The sequence below is a fragment of the Phyllostomus discolor genome, chromosome 13 (assembly GCF_004126475.2).
Source record: "Phyllostomus discolor isolate MPI-MPIP mPhyDis1 chromosome 13, mPhyDis1.pri.v3, whole genome shotgun sequence".
Classification (NCBI taxonomy): Eukaryota; Metazoa; Chordata; class Mammalia; order Chiroptera; family Phyllostomidae; genus Phyllostomus; species Phyllostomus discolor.
In genome coordinates this window covers 35,340,557-35,356,210 of record NC_040915.2, presented here as the reverse complement: position 1 = coordinate 35,356,210, position 15,654 = coordinate 35,340,557, and the positions used below count along the sequence as shown (strand labels likewise).

The following is a 15,654-nucleotide window of genomic DNA, read 5'->3' as shown; positions in this document are numbered from 1 at the left end:
TGTGCTCAGCCTCTGTCCCCAGGTCCCCTCCAGGCCCTGGGAAGGCGGAGTCCTGCCTGTCTTGCTCCCCGCTGAGGGTCTCTGGGGGCGGGGGCCTTGGGCAGAGAAGGGGGGTCAGGGTGTCCCACTACTCCCAGCCCCTTTGCAGAGGCAGCTGGTGGTTCCCGAACACCCAATTCCAGGGTCAAGGCCAGGTCAAGAGGACGGTATCGCCCAAGGTGCTGTCCACATGCCTCACAGGTACACACGCTCAAGCTCACACGCACACAAGCACAAGCACACTTGAACACACACACACAAACAGGCTCACACTCCAGGCCGATTCTCACCACCACCAGCAACACCCACAAAGCATTACCCAGAGGTTCCCACCCCTCCAAGTCTCTGAAACCTGGGGCTGGTGGACCAGGGCCACAGGGCACAGCCACCTGCTTTGGGCCGTCCCCAAGCAAGCCCCTGATAGCCGGACAACTGTCATTCATGGGGCATTGACCAGTAAAATCACTCTTTATGCACCTCTTTGGCTGGTGCTCCCAATGAGGCTCTCTGTCCCCATTTCACAGGTGAGGAAACTGAGGCCCCGAAAGGCTCCGCGTCAGGAGCAAGATCACACAGCCAGGACCCGGCAGAGCCGGGACGGGCAGCTGAGGTCTCTGAGGCTGGGGGAGGGGGCTGGCACCTACCATACTTGTCCCCATCCTCGCCACGGGCGCTGATCCTGCGGCCCAGGACCTGGATGTGCTTGCCGCTGGTCCGGCTGTAGAGCTGGTACAGCCGCAGCTGCTTACGGCTCACATCGTCCCGAGCCCGCGTCTGGTTCTCCACGTGGATTCGGAAGTCCACGTTCTCCTCGGCCGCCAGCACCTGGGGAGGGACAGGAGTGACGGTGAGCCCCGCCCCCCTGCAAGTCCTTGGTCCCCTGTGCGCCAGGCCTCGTCGACGCCAGCTCCGGGCCAGGCCTCTGCACACACTCGTAACTGCCCCGTTCCCACCCCCATTTCACAGAGGCGGCAACTGAGGCTCACTCAGAGAGGTGAGGCGAGCTGCCGGCGGCGGCCCAGGCAGGGAGTGGCAGAGGAAGAAATCAGGCCGGGCCTGTTTGAAACAAAGCTTACTATTTTTCCACCTCAGCCCCACATGAGAGCAGGCAGTGTGGGGCAGAGGTTTCGCCCGTGACCTTGGACACACAGTTTGTTCTGTCTCAGGTTCCTTCCCAGCAAAACGGTGGAGCGGAGCCCTCGCTCTGGCTGTGTCCCAGGGTGGCCGTGAGGTTCAAGCGAGCAAGTGGGCGGGAAGGTCCCCAGATCGGCATGGAGACGGGAGCGGGTGGGGAGCACAGGGCTACTTTTCGGGGCCTCAGTGGGGAGGAGGGGGGCCAGGCAGGTCTCATCCAGGGAAAGAAAGGGCCAGAGTTCACTGTCACTTCTCCCCCAGACCTGGTGCTCAGGGGGTCCCCAGGGGACCACCAAGCATCTGCCCATGTCCTGTCTCCCGCTGCAGCCGCCTTCATTCTGCTCCCCTGTCCAAACATCCGGTGTCCCTACGGCCTCAGTGCAAGCATGCGTGACCGAATCCTCCAGAAGTTGCCCCTGGCTCCGCCCACTCTTACCTCCCCAGTGTCCCTTCTCCCAGCATAGCCCCCACCTGCCTCCTGCTTCCACTCCTGCCCCCTGGTTGTCTCTCCTCCCGCAAACCCAAGTAGCTCCGTGACCCTGCCTGCCTGCACACTCCCCGGGGCTTCCCACGCACTTAGAGGAAGTTCCCAGCTGGTGAGCCCCGCCGGCTCCCCCCCCATCCTTCATCTCCTACCTACCACTCCCCCCACCAGCTACACTGGCTGCCTCATTGCCCCCCTCTGAGCTTTCCAAACACAGAACACACAACCACCCCAGGGCCTTTGCACGTGCTCCTTCTGCCACACACGCTCTCTCCCATATCTTTACATTCTGGCTCCTCTGTTTCGTCTGGGACTCTGCTCCAATGTCACATCCTGAGACCGGCCGGCCGTGACTGCTGTGTTCCACCTCTGCCACCGTCCATCACTCAACCACGCCTTGCGTTTCCTCCCGGCACTGCGGCCAGACGTAACGCCTATTCATCTGGCGTGAGTCTGTCCTACTGACCACACCGGCAGCCCCGGACGCTGCGGCTGTGCCTGTGCCCTTTGCTGCTACATCCCCAGCACAGGCGATATGCGAACTTTTGTGAGTAAAGGACTAAAGACAAGAACACATGAACGCTGCAACAATCTGGAGTCCCGTCTCTCCGTTTGACATTAAATTAGGTTTTTCTATGCCCTGCTAATTACACGCCTGTCCCGACTCTTCGTAACCACAAAGCTGAATGATTCTTAAACCCCAGACAGGCAGCATTCTAGGTTTCTTCTGCGGACCTGGCATGATGCCCGGCACTGGGACCTCGGTCCCACGGCAGCATAGCCCGCTCAGCCCTGGCACAGCTCTTGGGACCCGGGCTGCATCTGTCTCGCCCCTCAGCTCCGAGCTGCCAAGGTCAAGAACCATTTTTCCCTCATGGCCACGCCCACCACGCCCAGCCCAGGGTCTCTGCCCCCAGCGGACCTGCACACGACCCTCCCGCCCCGGCCTGGACCCCATAGGCACCTCGGCTGGACCACACTACCCGCCCTTCACCACCATCCTCGGGGGGAGGCCTCGGCTCATGTTACAGACGAGGAAACTGAGGCTCTGAAGCTGAAGGACAAGGTCACAGAGCAGGCCATGGTCGCCTAGACCCTGCCTTCAGCCCCACCTTGCTGGACCCCACCTGCCCCGCCAGGGCCATCCGGAGCAGGTTCAAGACCCAGAGCATGCGGCTTCCTGGCAAAGGGACCCCAGGCAACTCACTAACCCCCCTGGGCCTCAGTTCCCTCACCTCTAACGTGAGGGTGAGCACAACGGCACCCACCTTTGGGTGCCGGGGCCAAACATGCGAGGTCCCAGCACAGTGCCTGGGCCAGAGTAAGGGCCCAGCAGGGGGACTGCTGGGACGCTGCTGGAGGAGATGCCAGGTGGCCCGCCTGGGGACAGGCCCTCAGGGGAGCCCTGCGAGCAGAAGCTTCTTGGGGACACAAGCAAAGCACCACTGTCCCTGTCCCTACAGACAGGGTACTCCCGAGGCAGGGGCTACAATTTAGGAAGCCGTTATTGCTTTTGACCGTCTGGACCACCCTGCAGCATGGGGACGCTTCTCAGATCCATTGCACAGATGCAGACACTGAGGCTCGGAAAAGGCGCGTCCGTTGCTCTGAGTCGCGCAGTCCGGTGACAGGGAGCCTGGCCGCAGGGCGGCCCACCGAGCATGCACACCCTTCACTCCCACCACCCTCGTGGCCAGCCCCCCCCCACCCTTCACAGCCAGGACCCAACTGTTCCACTTCCCGATACGCAGGGAGGGAAGAGCCTGGAGGGGGAGGTGGACATGGGTCCTGAAGACCGCCCGCCCGCCCGTGGCCCTCAACCTCCCTGGCATGACTTCCTGCAGAGGCCTGGCTGTGTCCCCTCCCCCAGGGGCAGGTCTCCAGCCTGCCCCCTGCCCTCCGACTCTCCTCCTGCTCACAGGAGACCTTATCGACCAGAGGTCAAACCAATCTCCTCACCCCAGGTCCCTGAGGGGAGCGGCCCTGCCCCAAAAGCCAGGCTCCCATTAACAATTTTCTCCCTGGCGCCCCGGACAGAGGCGGCGTGGTGACCCGGGGTCAGCGGGGGCCATCCGGTGGCCCTTCCCCAGGATGTGGGAAGGACCATCCATCTTGCCCAGCCTCCACCATTCAAGTCACACTCTGTCACATAAATCCCAAGGGAGGTGGCCGGAGTGGCCTCTGACACGGAAACAGAGTCCGTCCCCCGGACAAGGCAGGAGGCCCCTGGGCCCCCCCCGCCAGGGGAGACTTCTGGGGGCTCCAGGCCTTTGCCACAGGCCCAGGCACCCTGCCCCTTCCACCCACCTGACACCTGTCCTCAGGTACCTCGTCTGGAAGCCTTTCCTGCCCTGCCCCACCCCAGGCTGGCCGAGGGCCTCTGGACACTGGCTCACTGCCCCAGCAGCCGGCGTGTCTGTTCTCCCTGCACCTCCAGCCCTGCCCCCAGGGGGCACCCCGAAAACATGCGCTCGATGCCTGCAGCTGGGACCAGGGAAATCTGCGGCCCCCGCTTCCTACCCAGACAAGCAGAGCGCCCAACGCAGGGATGATAGGGGAGTTCCAAAGCTACCGGGTGCTGTTCCGGGCTCTCTGCTACGGAGCCTTTCCATACGGTGGCACCTTGTCTAAGTCCCTCAGCCACCCAAGGAGGCGGCCCCAGGGAGAGCCGGAGAGCAGAGCAGATCCGACCTCTGAGGCAGCTCTGGGGCCCGCGGGGCTGCCGGGGCGGCCGGCTGGGCTCACGCAAAGCGGCGGACTCAGGCTGGCCCCCCTCCCGCTGCACTGCTGCTGGGAAGCCGGGTGCTCAGCCTCGCCTCCTAAGAGGCGGCCTGTTTCCTGGGCCTTCCTAGAACAGCCTGTGGACTCCCCTCCAGGTGTCTGGTCCTGGGGCGGGGGTGGGGGGTGTTGAAATACCGACGCCCTGATCCAGGAACTGCCCAGGGGCAACAAGAGTCCCACGGGTACCACTCTCTCCCCAGCCCTGCCCCCAGGCCCCTCTGGGACGTGGTGCTGAGGGGGACAGGGCCACCCCCTGCACCTGCAGCCTCACCCTGGTCAGCTCGGGTCTCCAACGCCCTGGGCAAGGGCGGGGCTGTTTCTCTGCTCCACACCCCACCCGCCTCCCCGCTGCCCACAGCGCGGCGTCCCCAGGAGGGAACGATCTTCACGCTCTGGCCCTGCCTACCTTCCGAGCCTCCGCTCTGAGGCTCCTTGATCTGCACCTGCTGTGGGGTGAAGAGGCTCAGGTGATGGGCCCCTGGCCCAGGGCCAGCTTCTGGACATCAGCGCTGGTCCCCCCTGCACCCCGCCACCTCCCTACCCACTGCCACAGCACCGGCCACCAGAGCTCCCGGGAGGTTTCAGCCTCACTCACCCACTCCTGGCTCTGAAGGTGTGCTTGGGGGCTTCCTGTGTCTTCCCGAGACCCAGCCCCACGTCCCGCCGGTATCCGCCACATCACACGTCACCCACGACACACACTACACACACACACACACACACACACCACGCACTCCAGCAATCCGATAGCCAGCACCGTCTCAGGGGCTTCCTGGCCACGCCCCATCACCGACTTCTTTGATTTCTGTGACCCTGTTTTCTCGCCGGCAGCACCGGAGTCGTCGCTGATAAAGATTGCGCTCATAGCAACGGTCGTGGCCTTTCCCCTTCTGTTTGGTTCCCAAACAGCCACCGCGTTGATACTTGTCAAACGCATCCCCCGAGTTAAGAGCCACGTGAGGTGAGGGATGCTACGGACTCCCCAGAGTGGCCCTGAGGGTGGCATGGTTGCTGGCCCCATTTTACAGATGGAGTAACTGAGGCTCGGAGAGGTCACATCACTTGTCCAAAGTCAGAACTGGTGAGAAAAGGAGTCGAGTCTCACATCCAGCTCCCCCGCCGTCTAGTGTAGACACTAGAGTGTCTACTAGTGCCTAGTAGTCTAGGCTGGGCTTCCCACCCCATCCCCGTGGCTGGCTCCCATCTCCTCTCCTTCCCCCAACGCCTTCTCCCTGTGCGGGGCAGCAGTTGGTTCTGGCACCGAGCCATCACCGTGGGGCGGGGCCTGGGGCTGGGGGCCTCCCGCTCAGCCCTGCACCCAAGAGAGGAGGCCGGGGTCAGACTGCCCCTCCCGCCCAGGTGCCCATCCTCGAGGCCTCGAACGAGCTGTGCCCCTGTCCGCAGGCAGCCTGCCCAGAAAGGGAGGGTCCCCCTGGTCCCCGGAGGGGCGGCCCACAGACTTCCGGCCACATCCCACCGCCACCAGCCTCCTCCAGTGGCAGCAGCAGCAGCCGCCGCCAGCCTGGCGGGGCCGAGGCCTTCTCCCGGTTCTGGATTCGAACCTAAGACCTGCACCCCGCACCCCAGGAGCCGTCCCTGATAGAGTCAGCCCTGCTCTCCACCCCGAAAAGCAGCTCCCCAAGCTCTTCCTCGAGAGCGAGCGGCCTGGACGCAGGCCCGCCTGGGCGTGGCTGCCAGCCCCCGGGGCCCCACGGGTTATTATCATCATCACCGTGGAGAGCGAGCCTGGGGCTGCTCCCACTGAGCCGGCGCTCGCTCGGTGCCAGGCCCCAGCGGAGCACTCTCCAGGCACCGACTCCGTCCTCCTCCCACCACCTGGGCAGGTCTGACGATCACCATCCCTGGGACAAAGGGAGACAGAGAGGCCAGGGGACTGGTCCCAGCCATCCGGAAACTGACCGGGCCAACACTGGAACCCATCGCTGGCTGTGGGGCCCAAGAATTTCCCCCAGCTAGCACCCCTGGACGGAAAGAAGAGGAGGCAGGCCAGGCCCACCCCTGAACCGGAGCTTGGCTCGGACTGACGCCCCCGCCCACTGCTTAGCCCCAGGCGTCTCCCCTCTCTCCCGTTACACTCCCCACGCCCAGCCCAGCCAGGACCTGCCCCACCCCCCGCCTCTCCATTAAGCTCCCAGGGCTATCAATGTATTGATTGGCGGGGCTGAGCCATCAGCAGGGGGGTGGGGGCTGCTGCCACCCAAGGCGGCTGACCAGAGCTGCCTCTCCCCATACATCAGCCTTCTCGGAACAGATCATCGATATGGGTGCCGCGGGCCGGCGGCCTGGAGCCGGCCTCGGGGGTGGGGGGAGCAGGGCACCCAAAGACCCTCGCTCTCTCCTTTCTTCTCTTCCCCTCCCCCGGCTCGTCCATCCCCTCTCCCTTAAAGCCGTGGGTGAGGAGTCAGGTCATACAAAAAGCCCCTTATTGTGGCATTCAATGCCCACTACGGCTTTTTATTTGACCCCCCACTCCTGAACCTGATGTTCCAGACACCCCAGCCGGCCTGGAGTCCCCTGAGCACCTCAGGGCAAGCCCTGCTCTGTGTGCAGAGGTTCCCAGAGCCTGCGATGCGTGGTCTCACACACTCACACACACACACACACTCACAGAGGCTTCTCCTATTTCAAGATTCAGATGGAGCACCGTCCTGGCCAGATCCCTTCCCCGGCATCCGGGATCAGGGCCCTTTATCAGACCACACAGCACCCTCAAGCCCTCGAGTCCCATCCCCTCACAGACCCTTCAGGCGACTCTCAAGGCCTCAGGGGCAGGGACAGGTCCTGCACCCCTCCCGTGCCACACACCTGGCACCCTGGGAGTGTGGGGGGTGCTCAATCCAGGTGCCCAGCCCCCCAGAGAAGCTGCTGCCCGCCCCACCGGCACTGACCAGGCATTCCCCCTGCACGCCAGGTCTGTGTGGCCGGTGCCGTGGGGCCGGAGGGTGCGGCCGGCCTCCCCTGACTTCTAGGAACCGGGAGCTGGCGGACAAGCAGGCTTCCGGAAACTCCAGAGTCCCTCACGTCACTGCAGTGCACATTTACTTACCACTTATAATGAGCTGGGTGCTGTGCCAGGGCCTCCCCTTGGGGACCCCTACCCACTTCAGAGCAACCCCAAGAGGGAGGGTCTCTCCGGATGCCCATAAGAAAGATGAGCCACACCAAGCCCGAGCAGCCTGCTCGAGACCCAGCTACCGAGGGCTGAGCAGGTGCAGCCGGGGGCTGGGTCCCGAGCCCGAACTCATACGCATCCCTGTGAGCCCCAGCAGAGAACACCCTGGCTCACGGGATGGTGACCAAGGGCTAAGGAGTCCCAAAGCGGAGGGCAGTAAGGAAAGCCACTCAAAGTGTCGGCCATCCCTCCCCAGGGACCGTTTTTAGGACAAAGCTGAGGCCTTGGGTATCTCTTCAAACTTGGGTGTCTTCTTCATCCCCCCCCCCAAAGCCCAGCCCAGGGCCTGCCACGCAGCGGGTGCCCCACAGACGTTGGCTGGGTGCTAACCCAGCCAAGCACCACGACCGAGTGCCCACTGCAGCGCTGGCCCGAGACACGGCTTCAGGGAGTCCTCCCGACCAGGGGAAAGGGGCCGTGTTCTACCCACTTCCCACACGACAAGGAGGCAGAAACTCAGAGAGGTCAAGGATCTGGCCCAAGGCCACACAGCTTGCGAGCGGTGCGGTGAGGAATGCATCCAGACCTGAGCCCAAAGCCTCAGACTGGAGTCCTGCTGTCACCGGTACGGGAGTGGGCGGTCCTCGCTTTCCTTGGCGCCTGCCACGTGTTACATCCCTAACGTACGCCGACCGCGCCGTCCCCCAATCATTTACTCAGAGTCAGCCACGGGGCTAGTGACTCTGCGTGCACTCTCCCACGTAGCCCTCACAGTCACCCTTAAAACTAGGTAACTCTCGTCACCCCATTTTCCCGATGGGGAAAACCGAGGTGCGGGGGGCTGAAGGTTAAGCTGTTTGCTGCACAGCTGCTCGGCAAACCGAGGTCTCTCCTGTGCCGAAGCCCGTGCCTTCTAGCACCGAAGAAGCCTCCTTGCTCACCCAATACCCAGGTGGGTAAACTGAGGCACAGAGAGGGAAGTTGTCCAATGGGCCACGGTCCCAGGGATCCCAAGAGTTTTTTCTGCTCTGGCCCATGGGAGGCTTGTCCTTGGCTCTGTTCTTGGCATAGACGCATTTTAAAGGGGCCTGAGGCCTTATGCCATTTCTGCATCAGAGCAAATGATATCCCCTAGCCCCCCCGCCCCCCCCCTCCCCCCCGCAGCAAGCCTGGCTAGAGCAAGAGTGGCCCCTCCCCGTGTCACCAGGAGGTGGCAGCGCCCTGGGTGAGGGGAGCTCAGCACATGGACAGGAGGCTGATGGCAGGGAGTCCAGCCAGGGCAAGAGGCCCAGGGCTAGGTCTGACCCACAGAGGCACCCCTGGGCAGTAGGGACTGTTTCGCTGGTTATTTTCTTCCCATCTTACGTGTGTAGCAGCTGTGACCCAGAGAGGCTGAGTAACTTGTCCAGGGTCACACAGCAAAGACAAGGCAGGGCAGCCATGTCGCCCAGGCTGGCAGACTCCAGAGCCCTCGCACTGCTGGGCACGGAGCCCAGGTTCCAGAGCCACAGCACCCTCTCGCTGCGCCCTCTCACTGCGCCCCCAGAGGCAGGCTGTGTCACGCTGCTGGGCCTCACTGTCTTCCCTGTAGAATGCACCCCCTAATTCCCTCTGGTTGTGCGGGGTGTCCTAGAAGCTTCGAGGAAACGCTGGCCTGTCCCGTAGTGAGCACGCCGCCATACCTGGTGGCGGCCACACGTGCCCCGTTAGCCTGATTGATCTATGGGCGCTCTGTCTGACTCCCACACCCCCGACATTCCTGCCCGAGGACAAGGTCAGAGCCAAAGGTCCTGCTGAGGACAGGAGGTCTCTCCCTTGGGCCCCCCCATCTCCCTCTGGAGACCCCACGGGCCCAAGGCAAGGTGGAGGCTGCTCAGTGGCCCCGACACCCGGCCCCGAGCCTGCTGACCCTGGCTGCTGTGCCAAGCACAAGAAATGTTAAAAATCCGCCTTCTTATCTCAGAGCAGGTGATGATGCAGGAATGTCAGCAGGGCGCCCCTCCCCCGGCCCCTCCGTGCTCGAGAAGAAGTTGGAGGGGGGTGCTGAATCCCCCAGGGCCCCCCCCCCCAAAAAAAATACCCACCGCTGGCTCCAAGGCCCTTTCAGACCAGAACATTCCAGGACGGCCAGAGCCTGCAGGACTCCAAGCCAGGCGCCCACACCACAGAGACGCCTGCCTGGGCCTGAGCATCCCCCGCCTGCGCAGATGCATGGTGGGGGGGGGGGGGTGGCCCAGCCCGTCTCCTGGGAACCCTTCTCCCTGCCGGTATTCCTTCGGAATCACTTCCTATTCTTCCTGAAAATGCCTGCGAGGGCTGGTGGGAAAAATATACAAGAGCTTGAACCCAGAGTCTTAACCAGCCATGGCCTTGAACCAAAATCCCTCCCCTGCTCTGTGCCTCAGTTTCTCCACCTGTGAGGTCAGAATGTCACCCCCTCTGACTTCAGAAGGAAGGAGGAGACACGCTTCTGATGCAGCGGCCACTTTGGAACCCTTCCGCGCAGCGCTCTCTGACCCCAGGCGGTGGTTGTCCCTCCCACCTGCGTTAGGCTGGAGCACACGCCCCGCCCCGCCCCCATGCGCTTCCCAGCCTTGGGACGCAGGGCCGCGGTGAGAGGAGCGCCTGTGTATCGACCCGAGCCCTGGTGGCCGGCCAGGGACGGGCCCCCAGGCCCGGCCTGCCTGCCGGGGCAGCGGGAAGCAGGCTCCCAGCAGGGACTTGTTGAACGAAGACGGCTGCGCGGAAGGACAGAGGGTGCCGCCGCTGTGACACATTAAAAGTGCTGTCCAGCGGGGCGGCTGCCCCTCCCCCTCCCGATCCCGAGGAGGGGCGCCAGGGGCGGGGGTGGTGGGGGGCCCTCCAGCGAGGGGCATGGGAGGAGACTTCCAAACTTGAGCCCGCATGCATGCACGCACGGGGCCTGGGGAGAGGAAGCGGCGCCGCGGGAGGGACACGGGTGGCAGCCGAGGCCCCCCTGCCCTGGCCCGCCTTGGCCCGGCCCGGCCTGGCTGGGGAAGGCCGGGAACAATGTCGGGCAGGTGCCGCCGCGCCGCGTGAAAGGCCCAGCCCGGTGTCATTGTCAGCGCTCAGCCAAGTGCAGAAAAGCAATTTTACTGGTCACGCCGCTTGCTCCCCTTGGAAATTTTTAAAATTCTTCCGATTTGAGCTATCGCGGTGTCCTGGGTCGTGAGGAGAAGGGATTTTATTAAATTCCCAGCTTCCCGCTCCCCGGGGTGGCCGGCGGAGAGGGCGGGGCTCAGCGCGCGGGGGAGGGGGGGTGGTGTCTGGCATTGACTGTGCTCAGGGAAATGTGGCTTGGGGCGGGCGGGGGGGGGGGGGGCCTTCTGGGCCTGGTGGGCTGATGGATGGGAAGAGAGGAGGAGCTCAGACGTGACTCCAGGGCTCAGACTGGACCAGCCCCCCAAAACACAGGGGGCGGAGGAGGGAAGGGCCAAGGTGCACCCTGCTCCCAGCACCACCCCATGCCCGCCTGGGTGGAGGAGGACTTGCAAAACTTCTCCCACATCTCTCGTGGGTCACTCAGCCCTGTTCCACAAATGAGGAAGCCGAGACTCCCGGGGGGTCTACAGGCAGGGAAGGTGGAAGGGGGGCTCAGCCCAGCCCCCCCCCCCCCCCGGAAGGCACAGCCTGGAACTCTCCAATGGGCAGCACAGAGGCGTCGGGCCTGCTCACTGCCACCCTGGAAGCCCCCCCCCCGCCCAGGCCCTAGCTGCCCTCGGGTCTCTGCCCCACACCCCCTCTGTGGGAAGAAGACTTCAGACTCCTTGTCCCTGCCTCTCCTGGCTACTCTGCCTTTGTCCCTACAGCATGAAGGGGTGGGGGGGGGGGCATGAGCCTGCCAGCCTTGCCTTAACACCCCACCCCCCACAGTGGTGTTTCTGTGTCTTTCAGGGGTCCTGGGTGCCTTTGAAGATCAGAGGGGAGCTGGGAACCCTCTCCCAGGCACAGCACCATTTGGGCGCAATGCTTCAGGGCCCCTCCCCCCGCCCGCACACACTCCAAGGGTGTATGGGTTAAAAACATCCGCCCCACTGCCGTTTGAATGGGGGAAAGCTGCAGAGGAAGGGGAGGTGGGAGAGGGGGCTCCCTCACCTGCTCGGAGTCCTAGCCCAGATGGACGGGACCCAGACAGACCACCCAGCTCTTCCCCGAGAGGCTGGCTCCAGCTCTGGCCAAGGAGGTGGAGGTGGGATGCAGGGGCCAGCTTCCCTCCCTCACGCTCCCCCAGAGAACTCAGAGACCACACACAACCCCTGCTGGGCCCCCTTCAAGGACCAAGAGTCACCAAGCACCAAGAAGCTTGGGCGGCACCATCTGCAGCCACCTCTCCACCTGCACGCCCATGTCACGGCCCCCCCCCCCGCCCCACCCCCAGGCGCAGCCCTCAGGAGGAGCGCGCTTGCCCAGGACAGACAGGCAGATCCTCCGCAGTGACCCCGGGGCCTGCCCTCTGCCTGGGGACTCAGCTGCAAGCCAGGCAGGCCATGCCTGGCACTGGCCTCTCTCTCTCTCTCCCCCCAGCACCAGCCTTTCCCCCACCCCCACCCCCGCACAGGGTCACATCTGCTTTGGCAAACAGCCAGTCTTAAGTTACTGACTCCAGTTGTATTGATTCAAGGAGTCACTGGGGACCCCCGCCCGGCCAACAGGAGGGAAGAGCCCATCAGTCTGTCCATCCATCCATCCATCCATCCTGCCTGCCCGCCTGCCTTCCAGCCCCCAGCCCCAGCTAGCTGTCCCCAGCTCAGTGCCCGCCCCACGGGAACAGTCCGCTCCCAGAAGTGGGAGGGGGGATAGCGGACCCACCAGCAGCACCACCCCACACACGGCGAGAGGGGCTGAGGGTCGGCAGCACGCAGCACGCACAGCTGCCTTGTGCTGGGAGACGGGGAGAGCCGTCGCTGTCCCCCGCTCGGGGCCCTCTGGCACCTCGGGACCCCAGAAGTCTAAAGCCTAAGCATCCTCTCTAACCTTGGGAGGACACCTGCCTGCAACCCAGAGGGGAACGGGGCTGATAATCTGCTCTGGCCCCCGTCCAGCTCCTCCGAGAGCCCCTCCTGTGCAGCTCTAGGTGGGTGGGGGCGAGGGCGGCTGGCACTTCCTATTGCCTTTCCCTTTGCCCCCCTCCCCACCACCGCGCTGAGGCAGCCCTGGTCTGGTTCTAATCGGGGCTGAAGTCGGCTCCCTCTTTCCCTCTGCTCTCCACCGCCCCCCCCCCTTCCTTCATTTCCACGGCTTTGGAAGCCGGCGTGTTCCAACTGTCTGCGTGCCAAGACCTTCCCGAGTCTGAAAGCTGCTGAAGTAACAGATCAGATTTTAGCAAGTGCTTTCCAGGCTGAGCGCCAAGCCCTCTTCTGATTCTCGGAGAGCGAGCGAGCGAGCGAGCGGGGAGCGAGGCCGGGAACCAGCCGAGGGCTGCACCGCCTTGGCCGAGGGAGTGAGGAGCGCCGCCGGCTCGGGAGCGGCCTCCCGGGGAACAGCCCCTCGGCCCAGGACTCCGCGCCCTCTCAGCCCAGCCTCCCCTGGTACCGCGTCCCTGTCTGTCTGTCTGTCTGTCTCTCTCTCACGACGCTGAAAACGCTTTCGAAACCACAGAGTAATTTACAACTGAAGCTAGTTCTCCCTGGACTCAAAATCCACTCCGCTGCAAGGAGCCTTTTTGTTCGGAAGAGCGATCGGGTTTGTCAAGGGACGGTCCGCAGAGAAAATCCCTGGGTCTCAACTCCTCACCGGCTGCGGGCAGGGGGCTTGGAGCCGGCACTCTGCAGTGGCTGACCCCGCTGGCTCCGGGGATCCCGCCCCAGTAGAGGCCGGCAGAGGCCGAGCCCCGCAGCAGAGCCCCGAGCCCTTGGCCGGTGCCCCGCCGGCGCCGGCCGCGCGCGGAGCCGCCCTTCCGCGCCCTGGGAACAGGTGCACCAGGCTCTGCGCCCAGGAGGGGTGGGGCACAGGGAGGGGGCGCGGCGTGGACCGCGGGGCCGGGGCGGGGGGAGGTCAGAGTCAGGAGCCCACGTACCTGTACCTGGAAGCACAGCAGCAGGAAGTGTAAACACCTGCGGAAGAGAGATGGAGAGGTGGTCAGTGGGACGCCAAAGAGGGGGGCGCGCGTACAGACAGACACGCAGTCGGAAAGTCAGACGGGCGGGCAGATGGAGCCGCGGGCACACGGACGGACGGACGGACGGACGGCCAGGCAGGGCGGGCAGCCCCGCGCGAGCGCTTACAGGCAAGTGCAGGCGGAGGGCGCCGAATACATCGCTGGGCGGGGAGGAGGCGGCGGCTCCTAGCCCAGCCTGCACATGTCCGCTCCGCGCGGCCGGGACCGGGCGCCTCCGCCGCCTCCGCCGCCGCCGCCGCCGCTGCTGCTGCTCCCTCCTCGCTGGCTGTTGCTGCTGCTGCAGACTCTGCTGCTCCGGGGCGCTCCGCGGCGCGCCCTGCGGCATCAGCGCCCCGCGCGGCTCCTCCCGAGCGCTGCGCCCTCCGGGCTGTGCAGGAGGCTGGTGCGGGGAAGCTTGCTCACTACCGGCCGGCCGGCCGTCCGGGCGTCCTCGGGAGGCTGGCTGCCCGGCTCACTCCGGGGGCAGCATGCGTGGCGAGTCTGGAGCCTAAGGCGCGCTCTCTGGCCGGGGCACAGGGCTGCACGGGGCCAGGGGTCAGCACTCTGGGGCCGGAGGAGCGCGCGGTTGCAGCACGAACGCGTCACGGCCGCTCCGTCTGGGCGCCCGCCGGCTCATGTCTCCTCCTCCGCGTCTCTCTGGCCGTGCGCATCGCCGCCTCCCACCACTGGCGGCGGCCGGGGCGTTTTCTACGCGCGGGCGGCGAGGGGGCGGGGGGCCGGGGGCGGGCCCGGGCCCGAGCCGGCACAATGAGGATGCGGGGCCCGGGGGCTCCCCCCTCGGGGCGCGGCCGGACGGGCGCTCAGCTCGCCTGGGTGCGCCTCGCCCACATCAAAGGCGGCCCTGCCTGCTTGCCTGCCTGCCGCGGCCTCTCCACTGCCTCCTCCTTCTCCTGGCGGCTCCGGTTGGAGGGAGGTGCTCAGACTCTCGGCGGGGACCGGCAGCTCCGAAGGGGCAGAGCCCGCGAGACTGGAGCTGGTGAGCGTTGGAAGCCGTCGGCGCTCTGCGCCAGGGAGTGAAGACCCGCGCCGAGGCGCAAATGCCGCCCGGAATGGGCAGGCGGTGGTCCCCAAGCACGCAGTTAGGTGCGGAACGTCCTCGCTCGCCCACATTCGCTAGTCACACTCACTCACACCCACCAGCGCCGGGGTGGGGGAGCGCGGAGGGGGCGGGTCAGGCCCAGCCCCCGGGGCGGCTCCGCTTAAGGGGGGTCGCTTTCACCCGCCCCGTGATTACACGCAGGATCGTGGCGTGTCCCAGCTGCCTTCTAGGATAGCTAGCCGCGCTGAGTGATCCCCTTCCAGTCTCCCCTTCCCTGCATTGGATACAAGTGCAGAAAACCTTGTGAGGTTGAGCGGGGAGGGGTCTCCAGGGTGTCTCCGACTACCCCTCCAGGGCTCCGGGCTGGGTACAAGGGATTCCAGCTGGGCTCACGGGTCCGCGAGCCAGCTTTGGAAACGCACGGCTGCCACCTAGCGTCCCCGAGGCTTCACTGCAACCCCAGCATGGGCCGGCTACGGACCCAGAGGGGCCAGCAGGACTCTGGTCAGCGACCACTCTAGGCCCCGTTGCGGCCTCCGGACGGAGACTGGCTTCCCTTTGCAGGCTGAGCAGTTTAACCAGGACTCCGCTCCCCGCCCCTGGGCCTCTGCTCTCACTGCCTCTGCCCCTTCAAGGACACCACCCCTCTCCCTCCCAGCAACCTCAAAATGTCCTTGTCACACGCAACTAACTGCCTCACCCCAGAGGGCCCCCCCCCCACGCCCACAGCCAGACTCTGCTTTTTGGCCTGACGCTAAGGGGAAAAGGCCATAGTAGGAAAGAAGCTCGAGTACAAGGCCCCAAAGCCAAGCCCAGGAACCCGGACTACCGGATTTAAAGCCTCCTTGCGTCATGGGCTGTGGCCGCCGCTCCCATTTCACTGGCGTGTAGACTGAGGTTGAGGT

The 15,654-nt window shown here is 64.9% G+C and overlaps 1 protein-coding gene across 1 annotated transcript in view; it reads right to left on the bottom strand.

Moving 5' to 3' along the window:
* The window catches only part of FGF18 (fibroblast growth factor 18), a 32,120-nt gene extending 17,746 nt beyond the window's left edge, over positions 1-14,374 (bottom strand). The window contains exons 1-3 of the mRNA XM_028528347.2: positions 13,817-14,374; positions 13,609-13,645; positions 684-864 (exon numbers count right to left, since the gene is read on the bottom strand). Coding sequence (XP_028384148.1) covers positions 684-864; positions 13,609-13,645; positions 13,817-13,848 — 250 coding nt within the window. The 5' untranslated portion in view covers positions 13,849-14,374. The remainder of the gene's footprint in view (positions 1-683; positions 865-13,608; positions 13,646-13,816) is intronic.
* Positions 14,375-15,654: the final 1,280 nt, after the last annotated feature.